General features: G+C 37.6%; 2 protein-coding genes across 2 annotated transcripts in view; one reads left to right on the top strand and one right to left on the bottom strand.

Moving 5' to 3' along the window:
- The window catches only part of LOC112053666 (dynein regulatory complex protein 10-like), a 12,170-nt gene extending 9,685 nt beyond the window's left edge, over window positions 1-2,485 (top strand). The window contains 2 exon segments of the mRNA XM_052885370.1: window positions 787-957; window positions 1,720-2,485. Coding sequence (XP_052741330.1) covers window positions 787-957; window positions 1,720-1,788 — 240 coding nt within the window. The 3' untranslated portion in view covers window positions 1,789-2,485.
- Window positions 2,265-26,879, bottom strand: LOC112053661 (differentially expressed in FDCP 6). Its single transcript, XM_052885360.1, has 10 exons — window positions 26,680-26,879; window positions 12,242-12,430; window positions 10,620-10,760; window positions 8,459-8,698; window positions 7,727-7,956; window positions 6,776-6,965; window positions 5,899-6,035; window positions 5,276-5,412; window positions 4,865-4,989; window positions 2,265-4,403 (listed from the first exon to the last, which is right to left on the bottom strand). Exons 1-10 carry the CDS (start codon window positions 26,770-26,772, stop codon window positions 4,260-4,262), a joined length of 1,626 nt encoding a protein of 541 aa, XP_052741320.1. The 5' UTR covers window positions 26,773-26,879; the 3' UTR covers window positions 2,265-4,259.

Below are 26,879 nucleotides of genomic sequence, written 5' to 3'. Positions count from 1 at the left end.
ATAAAAATTTCGCTAGCAATATTTGTAGACGCAGACCTCTGAAAAGGCTCAGCATATTAATTATTTTCTCTTTGTATCCATGGTAGGTATCAGAAAAGGTCAATATTCTTATTCTATTTTAAATGATGTTTTCGGTAAAATTATTAGTATTTCGGCGTTCATCATAGAATTTCAAATCCTAGCCTAGCCTAGTATCCTAGGGTGGGCACTGGACTATTCTAGGGTGGACCCGGCCCACCCGCTATATACGCCTATGTTCATCCCCGGACCGGATTAGAACCAACGCCCTGTCACTCGAAGGCAGAGGTCATATCCACTGGGCTAGCACCTACCAACTTTTCAGTTGTGTGCATTTCAAGAAATTAAATATCACGTGTCTCAAACGGTGACGGAATTATAAAAACAAAAAACCCGACTGCTTAAACGTAATGAAATGAAAAGAGAAAAACAAGTATCACAATTTCTATAGTTCTGACTTAGTTCTATAGGTTGCCGCATGCGGTGACAAACATTAGTATTTAAATCTTTGCCCGTAAGAAAGTAGGTATTATTTGCCCCTAAACTGTCTTTAAATCCTAAAAGTTTATGATTTAATCGGCTTTAATTAATACGTCACTGGCTAGGCACCGCCTTCAAAGTAATCAGAAGGTAGCACATGCGATGTTATTTTTCACTTTTTAGTTTATTTTTGTGATTTTGAAGTCGGTTAAATTTTTTAGTTAAAAATATTTCAAATATATCTAATCTATCTATAAAATGTCGACATGAAAAATTTTTAATATGCAGATGAAACTGGCCGAGCAGGACAAAGAATACATTCCACTAATGGCAGAAAGAGAGGAAGAATACCACCAGGAGATGACGGAGAAGCTCAACAAGTTCATGTTGGAGCACGCCGCCAGGGTCATCCAGATGGCGTGGCGAGACGTGCTCGCCAACAGGGCCGAAAAGAAAAAAGTAAATACAAACTCTATTACTAGGAGTTTTAGAGTTTGTTTCTGTGTGCTTGACGCAAACTCTAAACTCTTCTTAATAGAGCTTTTTTTTATTCTTTACAAGTTAGCCCTTAACTACAGTCTCAGCGATGGTAAGTGATGATGCAGTCTAAGATGGAAGCGGGCTTTCGGTTTCTACACGACGTCTTGTGTTGTTGGTAGGGTGGTAACTAGCCACCGCCAAAGCCTCCCACCTGACCTGGACCAATTAAGAAATCCTCAATCGCCCCAGCGGGGGATCGAACCCAGGACCTCCGTCTTGTAAATCTACCGCGCACACCTTGACTTCTGACACACTTATGACTTCTCTCAGATCTGGGTCTGGAAAGCACTACCGTGACATCCGGCCTGCGTTCCGAAACTCAATTTTTTACAATATATGTATATTTATTGTATTAAATATCATTATATTAAATACCATTACTCTAAAGTTTACTACGAGATTCGTCCTATTATATATTTTGGGTTACCTTATTAATAATTATGTAGTGTATATACATGTACAATGTATCTACAATACATGATTTTATTGTATTCGCGGATTTTTAAAATATACCTAATTATGATTTTTCTCATGCAGCTGAAAACCAAAGGGAAAAAAGGAAAGAAGAAATCATAATTCCTTATATCCTTGTTTATTCCTTGTCTAATTACCTAGATCACCTATCGTTATCCATTTCTCCTAACTAATTTTAATCCCTTCCTAAATTTTTCTCCTTTATAGCTGAGGAAGTTACAAAAGCAAATGCAGGCCGCCCAGGCCGCAGCGGAGAAGAAAGCAACAAAGAAATAGATTTTATCATACGTTTATTCCAGACTACGGTAAAACTAAAGGCTAAAACCCATTGGAACCTAACGGCCCCAACCCACCTGGCGCCTGATTAACACCACCTCGCTTCGAGCGGTTAGTTATCCTTTTTATAGAGTACTTTGCATACGCTCATTACATTAACTCCGGAGCTTTTCGGCCGCTGGCTGACCACTCGCTGACTCACCGCATGCAAGCTTGTCTTGCGTTGCCCACATGTAAAGTACTGAATCGCGCGCTGTATAACTCAAGCGCGAAGTCTGCACTGATATGTATGTTCTGGCGACGTTCTAAACACCGCGACCACCCGCAGACCATTTGACTGCTTGACATGTGACATTCAACCGTGGAAACGGATCGACAAGTTGGTGCCGGTGGGCTCTAATGGGCTATGACCTTAAACAACCTTTATTAAAAATAACTGCTTCAACAATAAATTGAATGATTTAACAAATAAAACATTTGTAGTTGTTAATAAACATTTTATTTACATTAATATAATCAATTTTAACAATATGATGTATACAAAAGCTGGTTTTATTTGTAAAAATGGTTCATTGTAGTTTAAATACTTGATAGATATTATTCGATATGCATTCTAATTATTATAATAGATAATTCAGACTTTTGTCAGCCAATGGATGATACACACTTTAGTACGCAATAGCATGCACAGACAAAATAAATAAATAAAATACCTCAAACAAGTTTGATAACGATTTTCACATTTTGCACAGTCTGTTACTAGTGCTTACTCTGTCTAAAGACTCTACGTACGCCATTGCTACCTCAGTGTATAAATATAGCATAAAAAAGAGAACCTATAGCTGCAATTTTATAGCTGCTGAAGCAAAGAATAATTATTTATCACGCGCAAATTATGTAACAGACTAATTAGTATACTCATAGTTCAAAGAGCCGATGGACGTTGGGGTCCCAAGGTGCTGGAATGGCAACCCCGCACGAGAAAGCGCAGTGTTAATTGACCCCCCACCAGGTGGACATCAAGCGAGTCGCAGGCATTCGCTGGATGCAGGTGGCTCAGTATCGTGATGTATGGAAGTCCCTACAAAAGGCCTATGTCCTGCAGTGGACGTCCTTCGGCTGATATGATGATGATCATAATGATGATGATGAAGTATTAAGCAACTTTAATAAACCATATTTTTTGTGACTGCCTAATTGGTGTAGTAGTTAGCAATGTAGCAATATTGCTTCGAATATCGAGGTCCTGGGTTCGATTTCTAGATTGGGTTATCAAATATTGATCTTTTCTTTCTTCTAAATATTTTTAGTAAGTAAAAATTTTACCCTTTGTTATTTGTTATTGGGAAGTTGGCGGTTTTACCGGCAAAGACGTACCGCCAAGCGATTTAGCGTTCCGGTACGATGCCGTGTAGAAAACGTCATTGGTGTGGATTATAATCCTGCTCCTAACAAGTAAGCCCGTTTCCATCTTAAATTGCATCTTCACTTAGCATCAGGTGAGAATGTAGTAAAGGGCTAACTTGTAAATAATTACAAAAAAAAACATCTACGTGCTCCGCAGAACACGTTAATCCGTCGTCAATCGTTACAAAAGTAAATAATATCACCATATTATGCTCGCTAAACCGCATTGTTCGAGCGTGGTGTAGTAAGCTTATTAACCTCTCGCCCAAAGATTTAATACAATTGGATGTGTTAGCGCATTGAAAATACGGCGAACAAAGGTATCTAATTGTCTTAATTTAATTTAGCCACTTATCAAACAACGAGAGTTGGAATGATGACAGATTTTTAAATTGTATATAAATTAAGAGTATGCTAATAGTAAAGCAATTTTGTAAAAGTAACAGGGTATCTGCGATCATTACTTTCGGAGCGACAGGGATTTAAAGGGTCAGATTTGCGGCGCTGCTGCGGATCGGATGTACGATTCAGGTGCATAATGATCGTTAGATTTCTATGGACAGTCAAACAAAATTACTAATATCTTTGTTATTTGTGCGTTTATGTTTATAGTTTATTTATTAAAAAATGTCACATTTAATGTAAGGAATCTAAAACTGTATGAATTTTCATCTAACTACGATAAAAGATTTTGAAATTTTATAATCTTATTTATTTTGCAAATATCCAGTCAATCTTTGCTTTTTATGTATAAATTAGTTAACATTGACCTTATTTACCTGAATGTATCATAAAAATCAATATATTCAAACCTAGTCATCATCCCCATTAAACGAATATTATTTAAATGTGCGCTCAATGGAGTAGCTAAATTCGGAACACTTTTCGCGGTGTTTCTGTTAGCACGTACCTAACCATCACGTAACATGTCTAATAGTGTAAATCGTTGCTTTCACTTATATAAGAGGCCTGACCCTTATATGGAGCTATCAAACGGATCCAATTAAGTAACTCAATTGACTCTACAATTCATTTATCAATTTTTTTCTACAATTTTCAAAATTTCATAGTTTTTCCTCATCATCGAGGGTTTTCAAGTGCCGTAGTGCCCTAAGATCAATCAATGTGTCAGAAGAACTCTTGCTTGTAGGTACGAAGGATATGGCTCGACGTGCTCTTTCCCCATTGCGGAGATTTGGATTCATTTCCTGGAACACAATAATCTTGTTACACTACCTTTTTGTATAAAAACGGTTTGAACAATTATTGTCTACACATTACTGACTACATATGTTATATTTTATAGGTAATTTGTAATGGTTGTGGCTTTACCATTATGTATACTTTAACATTACATGGTAAATTAGGATAAAACATAAAGGAATAGGCAAAAAATCCACTTCCCTCTTAGACATCAAGATCGCAGTCAAGGGTTGCGTCATAGCATAATAAAGAATAGATGTGCAAATCGACGTCTCCTTCTACCCTGTCTTCGTCTGCAAAGGGGAATCAACATAGGCTTCCCTTATCTATCTTCGGCCTCTTTCAGACCTATCTCACAAAACGACAACATAACTGTACTGTATGATTAGTTATAGCCCTAACATTATTTATGTTAACTACTTCCAAATCACTAAAATAACAGAAAAAATCCGAGTGTTTCACTCACTCTGAGTTGTACGTGCAGCGCATGTGCATTGTGTTCTGTCTGTGATATCTTCTCCTGCGCCGCGCGTAGTTCTGCGTCTAGTCTCTGCTTTTCTTCTTCTAGTTCTCTAAGTCTTCTTTCAGCTTCTGTAAATCCATCCATAACTAATACTATAAATGCCAAAGTCTGTCTGTCTGTTACCTTTTCTCGGCTAAACCGCAGAACAGATTTGAATGAAATTTAGTTTAGAGAATCCCAGAAAAATCCATGGTTCACGCCGAATTTGTAGAAAACAGAAATATTAAAAGTCCAATATAAAATATAACACTAACAAATAATAATTGGATATGCTGTTTATTCAATTTACTTTGACTAGAACTAAAACAATTTTAATTAGTTCAGCCACAGCTATTTATTTATTTGAAGTTGTACCTCTAAATTGAGATTCTTTTTCAGCCTGAAGCATTTCAAACTGTTTGCGTTTCAGTCTTTCTTCTTCTAACATCTTGTTCTGCTCCTCTTGTAACCTCTCCAATTCTTCCCGCCTCTCCCATTCTTCTGCTAATACTCTGAAATTTTCAATATTTATTTTAATTTCATTTATTTATTACAAAGCTAATTAGTTTCTCTTTATGGCCAACTAACTTCATGGAAATCCATTTTTATTTTTCATGTGTATTTTGTTGTAACTTGAGTTTTTTAGTGTGAATTTCGCGCTTTTTAATCGAAAAAAGGAGGAGATTCAGAATTCGACGAATATTTTTGTTGCTTCATAACTTCGTCATTCATTAACTAGTTTTGAAAAATATTTTTTTGTTTGATACTTAAAGATACTTACTCACTTTATACTTAAAGATTGGTCCCATTTATTTTCATGAACATCGTTTCAGTAATTTTGTGTTAAAATCAAAATAAGTGAAATACGTCTTTGATGTCGGTTCAATTTTTATGTTAAAAAGTTGTTACGTAATGTTTTGCAAAATAATGACCTCCGTGACGTTAGTTCCAGTTCTGGCCACCATTAAAGAAACGAACGGACGAAAATAACTACGAACCTAGCTTGTAATGCTCTAACAATTTCTTCGTCTCGTTTCGCTTGTGTTTCTTCTTGTAACAGTCGTTCTAACTCAGTTTGTGCTGATTTTAATTCTTCTAATTTCTTGTTATCTTGCTGCGCTAGTTCGGCTAGTTCCTAAAATATACATAAGGAATAATTTTAAAATGTACGAGGGTTGAAAGAGGATAGGTTATAAAATTATTTGTTATAAAAATATATATAATATTTAAAAAATCGGTTATAAAATCCGCAGTTGAAAAGTTTGAATGAATGTTGTCTGTGGATGGACACAGTCAAATGTAGTCTGTCATCTATACTAATATTATAAAGCTGAAGAGTTTGTTTGTTTGTTTGATTGAACGCGCTAATCTCAGGAACTACTGGTCCGATTTGAAAAATTATTTCAGTGTTAGATAGCCCATTTATCGAGGAAGGCTATAGGCTATAACTTATTCCCGTATTCCTACGGGAACGAGAACTACGAGGGTGAAACCGCGGGGCGTCAGTTAGTCTAGTATACAAATACATCCAAAGCCAAATGGGCTTTTTTTTATTCTTTACAAGTAAGCCCTTGACTACAATTTCACCTGATGGTAAGTGATGATGCAGTCTAAGATGGAAGCGGGCTAACTTGTTAAGAGGAGGATGAAAATCGGTACTAAAGGCGGTACGTCTTTGTCGGTAGGGTGGTAACTAGCCACGGCCGAAGCCTTCCACCAGCCAGACCTGGACCAATTAAGAAAACCTCAATCGGCCCAGTCGGGGATCGAACCCACGACCTCCGTCTTGTAAATCCAACGCGCATACCACTGTCAAGGAGCGCCGCGCCACGGAGGCTGTCCTGGCTTTTGAAACAGATTGAGTAGATATGGTACCTGTGCTTGAGCCTCCGCCGCGAGTCGCGCCCGCACTTCCAGCTGTAGCCTGGCGCGTGCATCCCTCACTTCTTGCTCCCTCCGCGCGCCCGCTCCCCGCCTGCCCGCGCGCGCCCTCCTCTGGTAGCCCTCCGCGCCGCCCGACACCGCGGCCGCCTGGCGTAGACCTGACAGCCATTGTAGACGACTCCTGGTGGAAAAACAAATATTAAAAGAAGAATCCTAGTAAATACAACAATGGTTCAAGTGTGGGATGCCATAACCTCTCGGAGTGAAGTCCAGAGCCTTAAATTTTACTGAGGGCCTAGTGTCACTTTGATACTGTTACTATCGCGTTAACGTAAACGCGAATTTCTAAGGAATTGATACATCGCCATCTAGCGGTTTTCAAAAGACAGGTCGTCTTGGATTCAGGTATCAGTTCGGGTGAAATTGGAATTTCTAAATAGACTTAGGTCTGGATTGGTAGTAGATTCGTCGACGTCCGCAGTAGACTTGATTAATTACCGGTAGATACGAACCGCCAAGCTATTTTGCGTTCCGGTATGAAACCACGTAAAAGAAAAATGGTCTATTTCCAAACAACTTTTTGTTGTAATTTTTTTAAGCGTCTATGAATGAAAAAATATAAAATGATAGATAATTATTTTCTTAACTATTTATTCTTAAGGTTTAGTATTATATCAAGTCTGGAATTTACGATATTTATGTTTGAAGTTTTAGAGGTTATGTTTTGTCAATAACGAAATGGTACCTTTTTTTAATTGAAGTCTTAATAATTATTCCATGATTATGAAGCCAGGTATTTGGGTTCGATCGAAGAACATAAAAAGTAGGTTAGATCCCCATTTTTCTCATAGTGTACATTGATCTTCCAAGCTAACTTAGAATGCATCGAAACTTGCCATCAGTCGAGATCGCAGTCAGTGAAAAAGAAAAGAATTAACTTACTTATGATCTTGAGTCCCAAACTCAAAAGTCCTTTCAGGGGTGATGACTTGAAACCGTTGTATCTTCCCGTCTCCCGGCATCGCTTCTACAGAACAGTACTCGTCTATGGGGATCCTACCACACTGTTCCTTCTGTGAGGAGCTTTTGTAATAGGTCAGAGCGCATGGTTGCAACACACACCAGTACTCTCGCATGGTTGGCAGGAGGTAGCCGCGTTTGAAGAGATATCCCTGGAACGATGCAAGTTGTTATCATATAGTCATATTTACCTTTTTTTCTTCCAATGAAATGGCAAAACAACGTTGGCCAGGTCAGTTAATATTTATATATTATTAAGGCTTTATTGCCAGTTTAGCCGTGATAGCCCAGTGGAAATGACCTCTGCCCCCGATTTCGGAGGGCGTAGGTTAAAATCCGGTCCGTGGCATGCACCTCGAACTTTTCAGTTACGTGCATTTTAACAAATTAAATATCACGTGTCTCAAACAGTGAAGGAAAAACATCGTAAGGAAACCAGCATAAATAGCAGCATATCATAGGAGAGTTTTCTTAATTCTCTACTTATGTGAAGTCTGCCAATCAGCATTGGGCCAGCGTAGCGGACTATTGGCCTAATCCCTCTCATCCTAAGAGGAGACTCGTGCTTAGCAGAAAGCCGAATATGGTAGGGCTATATCCAATTAGGTACACGGTTCGGTTAATAACAATAATGGTTAATCTAACACAATGTACCTTTTTTATGATATCCTCGATGAAAACATCGTACAATTCATCCACAGCTTCCATTAATGCTTCAATGTGCAGTTGCTGGTCGCCGCAATACTTAGCCTCAAGCACTGCCAGGAAGGCCGCCCATCGGAAGTGTCCTATCGAAGAGCCCAACGCCTCCCAGTCTGCGGCGTCCCACCGCAAGCCCAGGCAGTGGACCAGCTGCTCTGCCACCAAACCTGCCTCTGACGGTTGCAGTACCACCTGTGATAAGATTAAGTCTTCATTTATTCTATGACAAGTTACAACTGACTGTGACTTCATCTGATGTTAAGTGACGATAAGCTTAGTTGGATAAGGTACTATAGCTTGGCAAGTTCGTTGATGACACTCCCATGATATGCGGGCGACGGGGAGGGAAGGATTGCGCGGGTGTGAAGTTGTGCGCGTGGGGCATTGGCTGGAAGTGATGTGTATTAATTGTGGGTTTATCATTCATCGCTACCCGCATCCCGACCTCCGCGAACCATCGGGAGTGCTACGAACGAATTTGCCATAGCTTGGCAAATTCGTTTTATTATATATATAGTTTATTCTTATTCTACCCATACCTCTAATGGTTTCTACGCGGCATTATACCGGCACGTTAAATTGCTTTGCGATACGTCTTTGCTAGTAACTTGCCGTGGCCGATGCCTGCCGATAAAATCCTAAACTATCCCCAGCTGGGAATCGAAACCAGTACCTGACTGTTGAGAACCCCAGCACTAACAACTGCACCAGAGAGGTCTTTGGAATTTGGATGCCATTCCGCTATTTTACAATTTTCGGCGAACTTTACGCCTATAACACGTCTCATTCGAATTTGAACTTTATGTTTACAGGATATAAAAATTAAAATGGACAGTCCCTCCAAAGTTACAGCGATGTAACATCGTCTGTTTCCATGGCAACTTCTTTGTTAGTGAGATTTTAATTTTTATTTATATAACGTTCGTTCGTTTGTTCGTGGAATTCGTTGAGATTATGATTGTTCATTATGTTGAACTTTACATCTCTTTCTGATCTTACTCTACCCTCTCTATCCTCACTGCTCTCTGCATCTACAGTGTGTACTTGTATTATTATGCATTATAGACTCATGGAGCGACATTGATCATTGATTGGGAGGGGGAGAAATAGACAGAGAAACTCTGTGGAGGAGGAAAAAGTGGAGAAAGCTGCTTTAAAATGCTATAAAGCCAAATGGGATGGACAAAGCCACGGGTGTATTAAGAAAAAAAAATTATAAAATAAGAATTAGGACACTGACCGCTAAGACTGTTACTTTGTATTCACATCTGGTTCGCACATGGGTTATGAAAAACAAAATTAAGATGAAGAGTTAACTTATTGCGTCAAGATCATAAAGTATACTTTTGTTTCGTATTGAGTTTCTAATAGACCTAAAAATAGATTGTTTTTTTAAATATTTCTTATTTTTTAATAATATAAGGATGCGATATAAGGGACACAATTTAAGATCTAATTACAAAAAAAATATTTTTTACTCCGAAAATATTAATTTTATAACACTGGTTCTTTAGACATTTTTAATTAATTTTCTCTAAAGAATATAATCCTAGAGTTATGGGAAATATTCCCGAGCACCCTGTATATCTACATATTGGTATCTATATTACAGCCTTTCTTGATGAATACTGTTTACCAACAAATAAATCAGAAATGAAGGTAGAAAACGCTTGTCATTTCATAACTTATATATTTTAAATTACGTATGATTTGTTTATAAAATGTTATATACAATTTAAAACCATATCTAGTTGTTCTAAGCCTATTAATCAAATTTATTTTCGTTAATTTAAAAACAAGTTAATCATAACTATTATTAGGTATGAAATGACTAGTGATTTATACCCTCATTTTCATATTTGTTTGTTGGTAAACAGTTCTGTAGTGTTTGCACACACTCTCTGGGTGATCACTCGGGTTATCACATCCAGTTGGTTGAACACTGTATCTACTTAGTACCTCGTGGTACGTACTGATGTAGCACCAAAGTGCAACTAACCCCCCCTCTTGTCCGAGGCTTGTATTTATAGACTCATCTATTGACAGTCTAGGCTGTTGACATATACTACAAGTACTATTAAGAAAGGCTGTAGTATAAGTATGATGTTTTTACCACGTAATGGTTGGTGTCATCAGCATCTTGCACCAGATCGGCGAGCAGACAGAATATGCGGAACAGCTTGAACACTGAGTCGTCGCTGAAGATCGGCTTGTCGCGGCTGAGCAGGCTCTTGCGGCAGACCAGCCAGCACACCTGGAACGTTATCAATACATATACATTCAAATAAAAAGTGTTCAAGAACCAACTCATGACTAAGGGCTCCGTATGGATTCGAAACTAGTCCGACACACTCCGACGTTGTATCACGTGAGTTTTAGCCGTGTTTCATAATCAATTAATATGAATAACACTCACGATAGTTTAAATTCTAAAATAGCCTGTATTATCTATACTTATAATAAATCTGTAGAGAGGTCAATTCTGTACATGAAATATATTTCCAAAATAACTATCAGGGGGTGATTAGTGATCGATACTGATGCCAAAAATGCAATCAGTAAAATTTTTGTCTGTCTGTCTGTCTGTCTGTCTGTCTGTATGTCCTTTATAGAAACAAAAACTACTCGACGGATTTTAACGAAACTTGGTACAATTATTCTTCATAGTCCTGGGCAACTGGTTATAGTATACTTTTCATCACGCTACGATCAATAGGAGCAGAGCAGTGAAATGTTGGGAAAACGGGAGAAGTTACTCAATTTTTTAAGCTTCCGTCGCCGTCGCGTGGTAGGGTAGGGGTAGGGTAAGGGTAGGGTAGCGTTAGGGTAGGGGTAGGGTAGGGATAGATTTCACGCGGACGAAGTCGCGGGCGTCCGCTAGTAATAAATAATAATATACATAAAAAATACACACATCACTATCTAGCCCTAAAGTAAGCGTAGCTTGCGTTATGGGTACTAAGATGGCGGATTTTAGCATAACATATATTTATAATAGTACATATAAATACTACTTATGACGGCCTCCGTGGCGCAGTGGTATGCGCGGTGGATTTACAAAACGGCGGTCCTGGGTTCGATCCCCGCCTGGGCAGATTGAGATTTTCTTAATTGGTCCAGGTCTGGCTGGTGGGACGCTTCGGCCGTGGCTAGTTAACACCCTACCGGCAAAGACGTACCGCCACGCGATTTAGCGTTCCGATATGATGCCGTGTAGAAACCGAAAGGGGTGTGGATTTTCATCCTCCTCCTAACAAGTTAGCCCGTTTCCATCTTAGACTGCATCATCACTTACCATAAGGTGAGATTGTAGTCAACGGCTAAGTTGTGAAGAATAAAAAAAAAACATAAATGACGTGTAAATACACCCAGACACTTGACAATACCAGTACATGGCATTCACAAATAACGTGGCTTAGAGATTACCTACCATATTAGCCGACGCCGTGACTTTGTCCGCGGAAGTCGCGCGGCATGGTACGGCCAACAATTTTCCCGTTTTTGCCACACTTTTCCGCTCCTATTTATACCGTAGTGTGATGTTATATATAGCCTATGTTACTCATTGATAATGTAGCTTTGTATTGGTGAAAGATTTTTCCAAATCGGTCTAGTAGTTTTTGAGTTTGGTCGTTACATACGAAAAACAATAATACAAACGTTTCTCTTTGTAATATTAGTGTAGAAGTATCTATAGATTATAATCATCAAGTTGGTGTAGGATAAGGCAGTTACCTCACTAATCTTTTTCTCGTACTCCCTAGCGACTGGCAGGTTGAGGGTCTTGGGCAGCGAGCTGAATACCTCGTGCTGCAGGTAGTAGCGGAACTCGTCGAAGGTCAGCTCCTGGGACGAGCGGTAGTGGTCCAGACCCTTCTCCACTCCGTACAGGTCCAGCAGAGTGCCTATGTTGGCTGTCAGCACCTGCAAATGTCATTAACAGTTTCTTAATTGGTCCAGGTCTGACTGGTGGGAGGCTTCGGCCGTGGCTAGTTACCACCCTACCGACAAAGACGTACCGCCAAGCGATTTAACGTTCCGGTACGATGTCGTGTAGAAATCGAAAAGGGGGTGTGGATTTTTATCCTCCTCTTAACAAGTTAGTCCGCTTCCATCTTAGACTGCATTATCACTTACCATCAGGTGAGATTGTAGTCAAGGCTAACTTGTAAATAATAAAAAAAATGAATACTTTTACTTTTTTACAATATAATCATCATTCATCCGCCTATATTAACGTCCCATTGAGGTTCCCAAGAGGGATATTGAGCTCGGACCCACAACGTTGCTACTATTCGGGTTGGCGGGCTTAGAGTGATAATAACCAGAACCGACGGCTTAACGTGCTTTCCGAGGCACGGGGGTGTCCTGTCCTGTCCTGGCTGAGACATGTAACTCAATTATTTTTAAAAGAAATAAAACTTAGTATCTTAGCCCGACCCAGGATTTGAACCCAGGACCTCGTAATATCAAACCCCATAGGCTAACCAATGTGGTTCCCGTTCCCGTAGGTATACGGTGATAAAATATAGCCTATAGCACTTGGGGAACAGTGAAATATTTTTTATAATCTGTCCAGTAGTTTCAGAGCCTATTCAATGCAAACTAACCAACAAACAAAAATAGAATCAAATCTTTCCTTTATAAAATACTCGTAGTAGATAGATTAATACTTGTTGGTAGAAAGATTAATACAGTTGTTTTGACGGCCTCAAACCGAGGTTTCAACCGTGGCTAGTTACCACCGCAGCACCATACCGGCAAAAGACGTTTCACCAAGCGATTTAGCGTTCCGGTACGATGTCGTGCAGATGCCTAAAAAGTTAGCCCGCTTCTATCTTAGATTACATCGTTACATAACATCAGGTGAGATTGCAGTCAAGGGCTAACTTGTAAAGAATAAAAAAAAAAACATTATGTTGCAGCTTAAAAACCAGACATTACTTAAACGTATAATTTGCATACGATAACTGTACGTCTAAATGAGACGCTGTTGTGTGACTCAGCAGTAACACGAGTGGAGATCCGGGCGATGTATCAAGACGCGATACAATATGACAGCGAACAAAAGGACTACAAGCCATTTGAGCTAATGACTCGCAAGCTAACAACGACGTTTGATAGCTTAAAGACTGCTGTCTACATAATGCTATACGTTTTAGAGCTAGTGCCTGTTAACGCAACCCTTCGCCCTTTGTTAAAGATAACTATATGTGATATCGGTAAAGTTTTCATAAAGTGTCGTGACGTCATGACATTGCCGATAGGGCTCGTTAATTGTCAAAATTTAAAAATTGAGAAATTGAAAACTACATAGTATAAACAAAGTCGCTTTTGTCTGTCTCTATGTATGCTTAAATCTTTAAAACTATGCAACGGATTTTGATGCGGTTTTTTTCGATAATTGAAGAGAAAGGTTTATATGTATAACATCCATGGTTCCCGCGGGATTTGTTAAAGCTGAAATCCACGCGGACGAAGTCGCGCGCGTTCGCTAGTGTGTAATAAAAATAATTATGATAATTTATTTTCAATCTAGTAGAACTATAATGAACATTTTATGGCAATTTTTAAAAAAGCGTCAACTAGTCTATTTTGTACCTACCTGTCTGTCTCTCTGATCCAAAACCGAAACCTCATAATAGAATCATAGATCATCTCTACAAAAATGACGAAACTTTTCTTTGCATTAGGGTACTATAAGTGTATTAGTGTGTATATAAATTCTGTGGCATTAGATTCTCCGTAAAGTATTATTTTAAGCACATCATGTGAAAAATAGATTTGCTATTGTTCTTATAACTAACATTACCTTTAATATTTATATATTTATATATACTTTATTGCACAAAAGAAAAAAACAACAAAACAAAGAAAATAGAAGAAATTTTACTTTCCAAAGCTAGATTAATCTTAATGATCGCATATAAAAAGATGTAACCAGATATTGCAATACACTTGGACTGGATTTCATTCCTTAATAAAAACAGGCGCATCATACAAATATCATGTTTCAGTCTTTGTCTGCTCAACCTTATTAGAACTTACAAATTGAAATTAGAATAACGAGGTTTTAAATAGCACTCATCTACAGGCATAATGATATTTGAATTGCTGATACTCCTTCATGTTTACCTATTGCTGCAACCAACATTGATCCTCGCTCTGCTGCTCGTCCTGCCGCGATGTCGGCCTGTCTGCCTCTGGCCACACAGGGCAGGCCAACATGCTCTACTCGTGCAAATACGCCTGCTCGTGACAGCCCTATAGTCCACTCAATCTGTCAGAATTTCGACCATTTTGATAAAATCATAGCATAAAGGCTATTTTTCCGCATATAAATGATGTTACAGAACTACCCTGTGGCAGTACCTGATGCCATTCATTTGGAAAAACTTAAAAAAATTGCATTGCATTTTTCACGAATTGTACGCATTTTACAGAAAAACAATCCGAACAAAAAATGTAGAGGAAGTTGCGATGCACATTTTTCCTCATTGGCTTAAAGCAGTACAAGAGGAAATGCAGGCGGTAGGTAGCGCTGAAGTCTCCAAAAAAGTGTTTTTTTTATTTTTTCGCCCCCAAAATTTCACTTTTATTTAAAAATTTTTTTCATACAACTTACCGTTTCAAAGCTGCCTAAGTATGAAAATTCCAATTACTTTGAGTTTTTCAAAATGAATAGCATCAGGTACAACTGGCACACTTACAGAGTAGTTTAGTAACATCCTTTTTTAAGCGAAAAAAAAAATGCCTTTATGATGTGACTTTATAAAAAAAAAGACAGATTGACTGGACTACTGGTCCTTCGGCTCGCGCTCAATACCGACAAAATATTGCATGAGGAGTAACGTGTCCACACGACGTCTCTGCCTACTACCCTCGCTACTTACCAACTTACTTACTCGCCACACGTGCACCGTGCAGTGTGTGGCGGGCGCCTTACACACCAACACGCAGCTTTATAAAGCTCGTCTGTACACCATACTACTACATACAAAGTCTATTACGTCACGTTAGTCCATTGCAAAGCCTCTATAATGACACTTATTGACCATTTTCACGAAAACCTTTTTATTCTTTACCTGAAATAACTAAATCGAAATGCCAATCTATTGCCAGTGGCCACCCACGAGAATCAAAACAAATACCTAACGTAAAAAAAAATATTAGTATGCAGTGATCCGATTATAAATAGACGGATCATGCAAATATTTAATGCAAAATGCCTACTCATTGTAGGTAAAATAGAAGAGGAAGGAGGCGTTTTTAATTAATAGTTTTTAGTATTACGAACGTTAGAAAGACACATGAATAAGCTGGTCAACAAAAGGTAGATTCTACCGCAAACTACAAGCATCAAGCGAGTGGTACTGGATCGGAGTTTAAGTAATTAGTTCATTCTAGGATATTAGTTAATTAAACTATTCACAAGTTACTGCTACAATACAATATTATTAAAGGAAAACCGTAAGAAGTTCAAAATCAAGTCCTTAAGGTGTAGGCCGTGTAGGTCATTAGTGTATCTAGCGAATGATTGCCGGGATATAAAACGTGATTTAGAATCTGGAGAATGAAGACATAATTTCGAATACTATTCCAAAGAAAACATGAAAAAACCATATACCCATTTGACTAGTGTACCCTCTGAAAACCAGTGGTTCTCTGGTTCAAGCTCTATAGTTACCTACGATATTATTAAGCTGTCACTTAGCACTTACCATTAAACATTAACTTGTGACATTGCGTCATTGTGTGTTGTGATATTGTTGAGTTTGTAACCTTGTGATATTAACTACATCATTTTCGATCGACAAGGCAATTGCCTTGATCAAATTTTGCCAAAACAGCGCGCACGTACGATGCATCTACACTTTTATATTGTTCTTAGGTATTAAGTTGGTAGGTTCCAACTTTCAAGGCATTCGACCTCTCAATATGACGCAGTCTAACGGATATTTATAGTATATGGCGAGAATTATTGTGGTTGTGAGTAGTTTTGTTTCGCCACGAGACGTGAGTCATCTGATGATAACTAAGTATAGTGAATGATGCATTTGTATTGCGTTTACCTAGCATTTAGCCAATAAGATAAGACATGTTTTTATCATTCATATTATAATATATGAATGATTTCTAAAATATCTAGAACTAGCGGATGCTACTTCGTGCGCTAGAAAATTCATGTAAACTTCCATAGATATATTACCTACCTAGAAAGATATAGGTACCTACGTGAGTTTTTTTTTTAGAAAGAATGGGTAGGTAGTCATATTAAGGTATGCTTAAAAGTTAGATAGGTATGCCATTTGGGTTTGCCAACATTTTATCAGAAAAATATAGTAGGTATTTTAGGGAATAAACAATTTACATTTATTTAAAAAAAAAAAAAACAATATTTAGGTATTTAATTTGGTTGCATTTTTCAACATTTATTTGTCTGCAATAAGAGTGTCAAATGCTTTTTCACATTTGTTTTTTAAATGTTTTAAAATCTATTTTTTGTTTTTTCTAAAATGCTGTAACTGTAAAGTTGGAGGTGCATGCCTCGGACCGGTTTCGAACGTACGCCCTCCAGGATCGAAGGCAGAGGTCATATCCACTGGGCTATTACGTCAATAGCCCAGTGGATATTACATATAATTTGAATTGGGAATTACATATAGCCTACGTTAAAAAAAATAAAATCATAAGTGGTAACGGTAAATATTTTGGAAGCATAATTGTTTTTGGGCGCACCAAAGTCTGGAATACGGTTTGGAAGGGAAACGCTTCACAAACAAACAACTATATATATATTTTTTTTAATTTTTGTGACTGTCTGTTTTTGTGTTAAAGTGCGGTCAAAATCATTCAAGCCGCTGACTGATTTTGACAGCACTTTCACTGGTAGATAGCTAATGTTTTATGGATATATTTATGTCCGGTATTCCCACGGGAACGGGAACTACGTGGGTTCTCTAATAAAATAGTGTAGATACCTATCTTATTTGTAGTAGGTACATATATGTATCCTATACTTTCATGATCTTAACTTGTGTACCTAATAAGGTACAGTACAGCGATTGTTCTATGACGTCAAAGCCGCCATAGGTACCCAACGCAAGTGCGTGGTAAGACAAAGAAGACTGAATATTTTATCATATTAAGTCCCACTGTTCTATGAACCACCGGAAACTGACGTCAGTTATGTGGCGTTGTAGATAATAATGATAATTTATGTCACAATAGGAACCGCTTTCTTTACCACGGATTAAAGAAGTCATTAGCTTTTAACGTTTTCTCTGTTCTGTGTTCTTTATCAATAGTCTTAGAATGGAATACGGGAATATTACTTGTATTTAGGGAGAACAACACGAGCAGAGAACGGGGAGGAATTCCTTAACCCTACATCCTGTAGTCACAAGTTCAGGAGTCTGCTCGGATTATTTCTCTCTACTACGCGATGGACCCGACACCCGCACGCTGAATCCATGGAATGCTAAGATATTCGCCTCATACATTCTATAGTTGGTTATATGTCCTGTGTGCTATGACCCTAATAATTAATAAGCCCTAACACCATACACGTTTCCGCATTTTCCTGGACATGTTGTGAATGCAAATTTTTTTAATTATTTAATTTATTTACATTCAAGTGGCCGTTAAACAGGTAAACATAAACGACATTGTAAATTGCAATTACTTGAAAACAGCAGAGTTTTTGCCTTGAGTTAAGATTATCCAAGTTATAAGAACAGCTACGCGATTTCGCCAAAACAAAAATTTTTGAATGAAAAGTTATTTCATCATCATCAGATGCAAGCCTCCTATCTATAAAACTGGAAATCTTGCCTAACTCAGACAACCAGTACGACGAGCCTTAAACAGTTCGTCTCATTGCTTATTGTAGCGAGCATATATGTTGATAATGTTGGACTCTGTAACTATCTATCTATTCTTTACTCATAAAATGTTGTTGTTTTACATAAAATGTTGAACTGTGTGCGTGGCGGCACCTGAACTGGGTCCTAACTGAAAATCAGTGCTGCATCCTTTTTTATTGAAAGTATGCGGCAATATGCTGAGTTGGGGCCTTTTTCTAGGTTATGCCACATATTACAGGGAATTCTTTAGTGATCTACTGTTTGAGTGGACAGTTAAGCCAGTATATGTATAATTTAGATTTAATGTGATATGTGGCATTACTTAAAAATAAAGATCTTTCTTTCTTTTCTTTTCTTTCTTTACTCATCTCTCATTAAGTATATCAGCCTTAATAGGCAATTACAAGGTCAGACCTCCCTCCTTATCGGAAAGAAAGGGAAGAATACGAACAAAGAGACAGGGAAAGATAGAGAAGTGGGAGGATTTGGTCGTGGCTAGTTACCACCCTACCAGCAAAGATGTACCGCCAAGCGATTTAGCGTTCCAGTACGATGTGTAGAAACCAAAAGGAGTGTGGATTTTTATCCTACTCCTAACAAGTTTGCCCGCTTTCATCTTAGATTGCATCATCACTACATCAGGTTCAGTCTTTGCCGGTATATAATAAGCCACGGCCGAAGCCTTCCACCAGCCAGACCTGGACCAACTAAGAAAACCACAAGAATGAAAGATGAGTACAGTATAGATTCTATACTTTACTCATATCTCATTAAGTATATCAATCAGCCTTTATAAACCACAAGGTCAGGCCTTCTAGGCCCACCCCTGGTGTAATATCATTGAATATTACACCAGGGGTGGGGGAGCTTAGACCATGCTGCTCCAACTGTGTTCTAGATGTTAATGAAAATAATCAAAAACTACTAATTAACGGGTTCTCCGACTTCGGGGATGTATGACCTTCATCGACTTTCCAACTCTAGGATGCCAGTGAGAACTTCTTGTAAGTATAAAATTTATTAATACTCAGCCCCACCCAGGACTCGAACCCTGGTCCTTATTATGCATAGCCAATCAGGTTAACAACCGCACTAATGTCGGAGTTAATGAAAGCTTTCTAACAACTACTCCTTGATACTCCAGTATAATTTGGCTCAATTAACAAGACACGAGTATTTAGGCCATCACATCCAGTTGTGGAAAAAATTCAATTAACGTATTATAAGTTACAAGTACTTGCCAACTTTGTATGAGTTCATTGAGTCAGTGGTTTTATCGTTTTTGGTATCATGACATTTAAATGCACATAATATTAAAATTGTATAATACCTAACTGAACTGTTGACGCCTATACATACGAGTATGAGACACGTACCTAAGGCAGAACTTCTCTCTTTTTTTAATTCCCTACGAGTTAACCCTTGAGTACAATCTCACCTGATGGTAAGTGATGAAGCAATCTAAGATGGAAGCGGGCTAACTTGTTAGGAGTAGGATGAAAATCCACTCCCCTTTCGGTTTCTAAATGACATCGTGATGTGTTGACGTCCTACGTGGCGCAGTGGTATGCTCGGTGGATTTATAAGACGGAGGTTCTGGGTTCGATCCCGGCTGGGCCGATTGAGGTTTTCTTAATTCAAGGTCTGGCTGGTAGGAGTCTTCGGCCGTGGTTAGTTACCACCCTACCGACAAAGACGTACCGCCAAGCGATTCCGGTGCGATGTCGTGTAGAAACCGATAGGGATGTGGATTTTCATCCTCCTCCTAACAAGTTAGCCCGCTTCCATCTTGGTGAGATTGTAATCAAGAACTAACTTGTAGAAAAAAAAATACCATCGCAAGTCGTGATTGTGTAGTGAATGGATAGTGAAATAGGGATGATGACAGTTTTTTAAATTGTATTTAATAGTAAAGCAATCTTGTAAAAGTAACAGGGTATCTGCGATCATTACTTTCGGAGCTACAGGTATTTAAAGGGTCAGAATCTTTACAAATAGTCAACTGACGTATCAAAAAAATAAAGTTTAAAAACTATGACCCGACTACGTAAAAAGGGGTATAAAAAGAACGAAACAAGAAAAAAATTCAGATTGAAATAATGAGAAGGCGTTAGTGAGAATATGATAGAGGGCACATGGCAGCAGTAAATATGCAATCATACAAAATGCAGCAGTGTCGGGGTTGCATATTTCATTTTTGTTAATTACAGGTAATTGGGCACGTTCGACCCGACGCGACGTCAGCGCGGTTCGGTTCAAGCTAAGTACTAAAAGCACATTGACGTCATCAGTCGTCCTCCTTGACCCGCTGACCTATGGAACTGTCATCGGTCAATACACAATTTGTACCAAGGCAGCAAGGTAGGACACATATGTGCAAGTACCAAGGCGAGACTGACTTCAAGACACTGTAAGATAAGTTTATAGGATAATAAAGTGACATAACATTTTTTTTTTTAATTTTCCTCAAATTAAGTAAATTATGTGTATATAAATTTGATATCTACGATTTAATAAGATTTATACTTAAATTACTTACTAATTACTATACTTTTTTAAATCCAACATTAGCGATACATACAAAAGGTAAGAAAAATACTAAATAGTGAATAGAGGCAGTGAGGAAAAGTAGAGATTGTAAAAAAAGTAGAAAAACCAGCGTGCGAGACGGCCTCGCACTTGAAGGGTTTCGTACCATTATCTTTAAAATTACATAAAAAAATTATAATAATTAAGTTTGAATTTTAATTATAATTCAAACGATATATTTTTCATTTTAATTGATGCTATTATTTTTTTATAGTTTTTATTGAGATAATTTAGTTTTTACTTTACTTGGAGATTATTTTGGTTACAAGGAAGATAATAATTGAACAAGGTGATTTAAGTGATACAAAGATAGCGTGAGTCACCTCAGTTGAAACTTGTATTAGGAAAATTAGTGGGCTCGCCCTCGACGACTGCCATTATAACATGAAACATTATATGTATAGTCGGTACTAGCGAACATCCGCAATTCCGTTTATGACATATTCCGCGGGAACCATAGATTTTCCGGGATAAAAAGTAGCCTATGTTATGCTCCTATATTATGTAAGCACTATATATGTGTATATTTATAGACGGGACGTCTGATGAGGCCGGACTGGTGATCTAGCTGGGACTATTTCACCCAATTCCCGTGGTATGGGACACTGGTTCACTGGTGTCTCGACAGTGTTTCCCCCTAAAACCTTCCTGTAGCCTTTGTAAACCTAACAAAATCCCCTATGGTGAGATTCGTCAGGTCTGCTTCATTTTATGTACCTATCCTTACCAAGTAACTCCTACCTTAGTAGCGTGAAAATGGAAGACACAGCTGTAAAGTGATAGTTGGTCTCCCCCTTACAACAACCTGGATATGATAGATCTTCTATGATTTTGATTATCTTCAAGTGTCTATTGAACAGACAATGTTCAGTTGCCTGCTACCAGTGCTATATTGGATCTGCTATGTAATAGTTGTACGCAGGAACTACAGTAGAATCCGTTTAATACGATTTCGCAGTGACCCAACTAAAAACGCGTCTTAGACGGGAAAGCGTATTATACGGGATATGGGCACAGTAGATATAATAAGATATGGGTGGGGGATAGTGAAAAATATAACGACTAATGTACACATACATTATTATATTAAAATACATTAGCATATTAAAATTTAATCGATTTCATGTAATTTAATAATTTTATGGATTTTATTATCGGAAATAAAGATTATTATTTTTATTATTATAAGAATTAGTGTAGTTGATGTAAAGACTACCTAAATAAGCTACATAAAGTAATCACTTATTCTGGTATGACTAAAAGATTTTGATGCACTAAAAATCACGAAATTTTCAATTAAATTTTACTTTTGCAGTATGTCTTCAATATTTTCAGTTTAGAATCGCATCATGCCAAGGGTCGTTTGCTGTCAGAGTCTTTCAGTTCTTTAAGATATCCTGTATTAGTCCTGTCCTGCAACTTTGTTTAAGGACCTTTATGATGTCCAAAACTATCTGTTATAATTTATTTGTCGTATTTGGAATTACACGCGTGTGACATGTAGGCGTATTAAACGGGATCACGAATCGTATTAAGCGTTAGGAAATGTATGAAAACATGTCTCAAGTTGTAGGGCATGGCGTAAAATGACGTATTATGCGAGCGAGAAATCGTTTTAAGCGAGTTCTACTGTATGTTGTTTTTATTAGTATGATGAAAGCTTCCTAAAACGTTTAATAGGTGAGGGGTGTTTCCGCCTTCCGCTGACCTTCCCCGGCGCCAGGCCGGCGGGCGACGTCGCGGCGCGACAGATGTAATGTGCACTTTATGCGTTGTGTTCTTGTGCCAATAGTTGCCATTGATCCATACGCGCAGCATAAGTACTATAAGTTCTGTGGCCACAGAAGATTAAACCCAGGAATAGATTAGGCTAACAACAGGTAGAGTCTTTCATCATCATCTCACAATGAGAGGGGTTAGGCCAATAGTCCACCACGCTGGCCCAATGCGGATTGGCAGACTTAACACACGCAGAGAATTCAGAAATTTCTCTGTTATGCAGGTTTCTTCACAATGTTTTTCCTCCACCGTTTGAGACACGTGATATTTAATTTCATAAAATGCACACAACTAAAAAGTTGGAAGTGTCATCCTTTTGGAACTGACACTTCACAGATTTTAAACCCATCGCCTCAGGGCCGGCCCGTTCATACGGCGAACGGAGCAGGCGCTCCAGGCGCCAAATCCTAGAGAGCGCCTAAATGATAATCCTAATCGACCGTAGATCGGTATAGACGTATATATATATCGGAATCGGTATAGACGTATAGTGACTGTTTTTTAATTGGTCACCTCATAGTATGATCGAGATATGTCACCCCAGAGTATGATCGAGATCTTTGCGGTCCATTTTTGCTTTACACTCATAATTTGGTATAGGTCTCATATAGACATATTATTAGAAGCAAACAGGAGAGGCGCCTTAATTGGATCTCACTCCATTTTAAAATTAGCTTCGGACCGGCGCTGCATCGCCTAACAACGACTTGGTCATGATGGCCTATGGGAAGGGTTTCTCGAACAACCGCATATCAATTCATTTATCCCCGCCCTTACATTTATTAAAAACCCTAGCCCTAAAATTATTTGGCTTTATAATGATAAAGTGATGATTTTATTTGAAACGGGATGAAATCTCAAGCCCTATCTTACCTTGTTAAATTAATTGAATGCTATTAAAAAACGATTAATCATTTTAAAATATTTGTTACATTATCAAATTATACACCATGTTATCACTGTTGTAATGATAATTTCTTATCGTAAACATAGTTGTATCATAGTTTACATAATATTAATACTGTTTCACATAGCGTTACGTAGGTACTTATATTATAATTATGAAGTAAGTATGAATAGACTTTAGTACAGCTCATCATCATCATCATCTCCTTACCCTTATCCCACTTAAGTGGGGTCGGAAAAATATGTCAATATTTTCCATTCGTTTCTATTACTCGTTAACTCATCATCCACTCCTTTTACACACATGTCCTCTTTCACACAATCCAACCATCTCTTCTTTGGCCTTACTCTCCTCTTATGACCTTCCACTTGCACATTCAACATTTTTCTAGTAATATGACTTTCCTCTCTACGCATTACATGTCCATACCAAGCTAACCTTCTACTCCTCAATTTTTCTGTCACTGGCGCCACCTTCAGACTTCCTCTTATATACTCATTCCTTATTTTTTCTATTCTTGTCACACCACACATCCATCTCAACATACGCATTTCATATAGAGTAAAATTTAGTGCTATAGTACTAACTAAAGTTTACTCTATGTAACCGTGATTAAAGTCCATTTTCTTGTAATACAAAAACATTAGCGTAAATTTTTGATATACTTAGCTATAGTCCATCTTCCGTTCGACAATAGTCCAGTCAAATTAATCCTTAAAAAAGAAGTAAAGTATGTTCAGAATATATTATATTATAAATGAATTGTGAAAAGTCCCCATCAATCTCCCTCGTGCAAAAAAATTATTATGGTGAAAGTTTGCAAAAATAGGTTTTTCACGTTTTTGAGTGAACGGTGAGTCAGCAAAAATATTTCAGACAAAAATTGTAGATAATCCGATTCTTGACAAAAAATCCACACTTTTTTATAAGTATTTATTATTATTATTATAAGTATTTATTTCCGTTATACACAATTCATTTACAATAGTGTACCTACTGAACATTCATACCAATTTTTAACTCTACGGGAATGGGGATGATGACTAGGTTTGAATATATTGATTTTTATGATACGTTCGGGTAAATAGGGTCAATGTTAACTAATTTATACATAAAAAGCAAAAATTGTCTGGATATTTGGAAAATAAATGAAATTATAAAATTTCAAAATCTATTAAAAATCTTTTATCGTAATTAGATGAAAATTCATACAGTTTTTGCTTCCTTACATTAAATGTGACCTTTTTAATAAATGAACTATAAAAAAAAACGCACAAATAACAAAGATATTAGTAATTTTGTTTGAACGCACATACTAATCTAACGATCATTACATTACCTACGACGTCATTAGTTCGTGCCATTTTGTATGGGGCGTTTTCCAGGGATCCGCGGCAGTGCCGCAAAACTGACCCGTTAAACCCCTGCAGCTCCGAAAATGATCGCAGATACCCTGTTCCTTTTACAAAGTTGCTTTACTATTAGCATACTCTTAATTTATATACAATTTAAAAAACTGTCATTATCCCTATTATTATAACCGCAAAGTCTTATTTGACTGGATTACAAAGGAAGAGGGATGGGATCTTTGCAATGACATTTTGGATCTACGCGGGTGTAATGTAACCGCGTGGCATATGCCATGTATAAAACAAATCGCCTGCCAACGCTTGAGTCACAGTTTAAACAACGTCTAAAACATCAAACAATGGCTAATGTTGTATTAGATTGCAGTTTGCGGAATGACGCGTGACATTGTTTACATAAGTACGAAATATTTTGCGGAGAATTCATGCGTAAGGTAGGTTACCTACCTACGTGTCTAATAGCCAATGAGTTTTGCCTTTGGAGTGACGCCTAAGATTTTCCTCAAGGATTTTAAGTGTTTATATGTTAAATGTCGATGTAAAATGTAAGCGATTGAACTTAGAATGTATAGGTACCTATGAGTTTATTCAACTCATACTTATCGTAGTATTCTCATAGGTAGTAGTGGGGATATCTAGGCCTCACAAGAATACTATTTTTTTTTACCCGTGAGCAATATAGTCTCAGCTGTTGTCTCTACCATTAGATCAGACCTGACCAAGCAAAGATTGTCTGGATGTTTGTAAAAAAATCCTATTATATTGTAAACTCGAAAGTTTGTATGGATGTTTGTTTGTTACTCTTAATATTTTTTTAAATTTTAGCCAAATCTATTAGTTGCGGCGTACTACAGAACCGATTTGGCTGAAATTTAAAGCGAAGATAGATAACTACCCTGGATTAACACATATGCCTTTTTATCCCGAAAAATCCATGGTTTTTGCGAGATTTGCAAAAAACTGAATTCACGCGGACGAAGTCGCGATAATTAATCAAAGACCATACAAATCTAACGATTTCATGCATCGTTGACGTCATACTTTCGTGCTATTTATTATAGAGCGTTTTTGAGTGGTCCGCGCCGCAAAAATGACCCTTTAAATCCCTGTAGCTCCGAAAGTAGGCACCTACTTACCTAATAATCGCAGATACCCTGTTACTTCTACAAAATTTGCTTTAGGTACTATTAGCTTAATCTTAAATATTTTTTATACAATTAAAAAAAACTGTTATCATCCCCATTGTAGGTAGTAAATGAAAAATTTCTTCTACAGTACAATTGTTTGTTCGTATGAGACCAGGTACCTAGGCATACGCAGTGCATCTATGAAATGCACGCCACTATGTCCAGGGCATCATTCAAAAAAGAAAACCACTATAATATTTTTTGGGAGTTAATATATTTTTTTTAGTAATAAGTTGCTCTACTTTACTTTTGTCCGCGAAAAAGTTTAGAATCACTAGTCACCCCGATTATAATATTATAATAGGTGGGTAATCTACATGGTTCCATATTGAGTTCTTTATATTGATCGTAATCCGTTAGTCATCTATATACATAAATGTCAATAACATTTTCGCGAGGCTATGCCATTTATTTGCGACCGTGACAATATAGAAAGTGCCATAATAACTATATTAAGCTTAAAAAAGCAATAACAAACCTTTAGTTTGGACTTATGCACCACCTGATTATTTTGTAAAGAATCAAAGGCGTGCCAAATACAATTAGTCACATTTTTCAGCAAGGCTGACATTATAAAAACCTTTGCCACTTTTTTCACATAAAAAAATAATAATGTCTTTGGGATGCCACGACCACGACACACGTCAGTCACTCGCGCGTTCGATTTTCAAACTAGCT

The sequence above is a fragment of the Bicyclus anynana genome, chromosome 14 (genome assembly GCF_947172395.1).
Source record: "Bicyclus anynana chromosome 14, ilBicAnyn1.1, whole genome shotgun sequence".
NCBI lineage: Eukaryota > Metazoa > Arthropoda > Insecta > Lepidoptera > Nymphalidae > Bicyclus > Bicyclus anynana.
The sequence above is the reverse complement of the archived record's forward strand: the minus strand, read 5'-3'. Positions and strand labels throughout refer to the sequence as shown.